This window comes from Propithecus coquereli, unplaced genomic scaffold (assembly GCF_000956105.1).
Source record: "Propithecus coquereli isolate 6110/MARCELLA unplaced genomic scaffold, Pcoq_1.0 Scaffold451, whole genome shotgun sequence".
Taxonomy (NCBI): Eukaryota; Metazoa; Chordata; class Mammalia; order Primates; family Indriidae; genus Propithecus; species Propithecus coquereli.
In genome coordinates, this window is record NW_012150297.1 from 670,159 (window position 1) to 672,028 (window position 1,870).

The 1,870-nt window shown below is 40.4% G+C and overlaps 1 protein-coding gene across 1 annotated transcript in view; it reads right to left on the reverse strand.

Annotated features, from left to right (window-relative positions):
- The window catches only part of INTS9 (integrator complex subunit 9), a 100,459-nt gene that overhangs the window by 14,005 nt on the left and 84,584 nt on the right, over positions 1 to 1,870 (reverse strand). The window contains exon 12 of the mRNA XM_012654925.1: positions 798 to 969. Within this exon, the coding sequence (XP_012510379.1) occupies positions 798 to 969 (172 nt within the window). The remainder of the gene's footprint in view (positions 1 to 797; positions 970 to 1,870) is intronic.

A 1,870-nucleotide genomic window follows, 5' to 3' on the forward strand; every position in this document is an offset into this window, starting at 1 on the left:
CCTCGGCCTCCCAGAGTGCTAGGATTACAGGCGTGAGCCACCGCGCCCGGCCCCAAAACCCAAGTCTTAAAAGTATTTAGAAAATGCTAAGATGGGAGAATGTGGCCGATGCTTCCTCCACAGCCGTTAGGTGCCAGGCGCTGTACTAAGTGCTCACACACGGGGTTTCATCACATGTCCAGAGCCACCCACAGAGGTGCTTATCAACAATCTCATTTACAAGGACAGCGAGGCTCGAGGAGTGACATGGCTCAGGTTACAGCAAGTTGGGCCAGATCAAGGTTTTTTTTTACTTCATAGCACATAAGGTTTCTAAAACTTAAGGCTGACTGAGGCTGACCTTAAATCAATAAAATAATGTAGTGATTATCTAAGTAAACCCCCTACTTGGGCTTATTAAAGAATTTTTTTTTCCCTGAGGGATTTGTCTCCAGAAGAAAAACTGTAGCCACAGTAAACTATAATCAAAGCAGAAAGATACATCTTAGTAAATAATTCCTAAAGGGTAAAACAAGACTGGTTACTGGAATTACTGCAGTTCTTGAGACGGCTTACAAAATCCCTATCAAAAGGCAGTTCAGGCGAATTCTGTCTCAGAGAAAAAGCTTAGAAAACAGATATGAAAGCCTTAATACTCAGTTATCTAACAGTATGTTGTTTCACTCTTACGCTTTGCCTTGGGGTGTCTTTATTCTTTGGTACTTACAATAAAGCAAGGATCATATTTACTATAAAATCCATCCCTGGGCTAGCGGCCCCAGTGGAAAGGGCCGAGGTTTGCTTATTTTTTAATTTACCTGTGAATATGACAGTGTTGAGACTAGATTTTCCCCAGAGCTCCATGAAGTGGACCACGTCCCCAAACCGCAGGGAAGGGTGCCCAGTGAACACCACACATGGCTGTCGGAAATCATTGCTGAAGTCTCCATGGATACTGGGGTAGTGTTTCAGCTTATTGGTCTGAATGAGCTAGAACAGACATGAAAAAATATGAAGAGATGTTAGCCCACCTAGGCTGAAGGAAGAATCAAAGCATAGGGGGGTGGGTGGGCAGAACTGAATTAAAAATAAAAAGACGGCAAACCATAGACGGGGAGAAAGTATTTGCAAAAGACAATTTGACAGAGGACTGTTGCCCAAAATATACAAACCCTTAAACCTCAGCAAAAAGAAAATGAACAACCCTATTAAAAAGCGGGCAAAGATTTGAACAGACACCTCATTAAAGAAGAGATACAGATGGCAAATAAGTGTTCCACACCATATTTCATCAGGAAATTGGAAATTAAAAAAATGAGATACTATTATATCACTACACGCCTATTATGATAGAATGGCCAAAATCCAGAACACTGACACCATCAAATGCGACAAGGATATGGAACAACAGGAACTCTCATTTGTTGCTAGTAGAAATGCAAAATGGTATAGCCACTTTGAAAGTTTGGCAGTTTCTTACAAAGCCAAATACACGCTTACCATATAATCCAGCAATTGTGCTCCTTGGTATTTACGCAAAGGACTTGAAAACTTATGTTCGCAAAAAACCTGCCCACGGATATTTACAGCAGCTTGATTCATAATTGCTAATAGTTGGAAACAACCAAGATGTGCTTCAGTAGGTGAATAAACTGTGGTACATCAAGACAGTGGAATATTATTCAGTGCTAAAAAAGAAATGAGCTATCAAGCCATGAAAAGACATGGAAGAATCTGTTACTAAGTGACAGATGCCACTCTGAAAAGGCTCATAGTGTGATTCCAGCTATTTGACATTCTGGAAATTCATTCTACTGAATTCATGGGTATTTGGGTATATTTCAACACTGTTACCAAGATTCTAGATTTTTGTATGTATCTTTTGGTAATA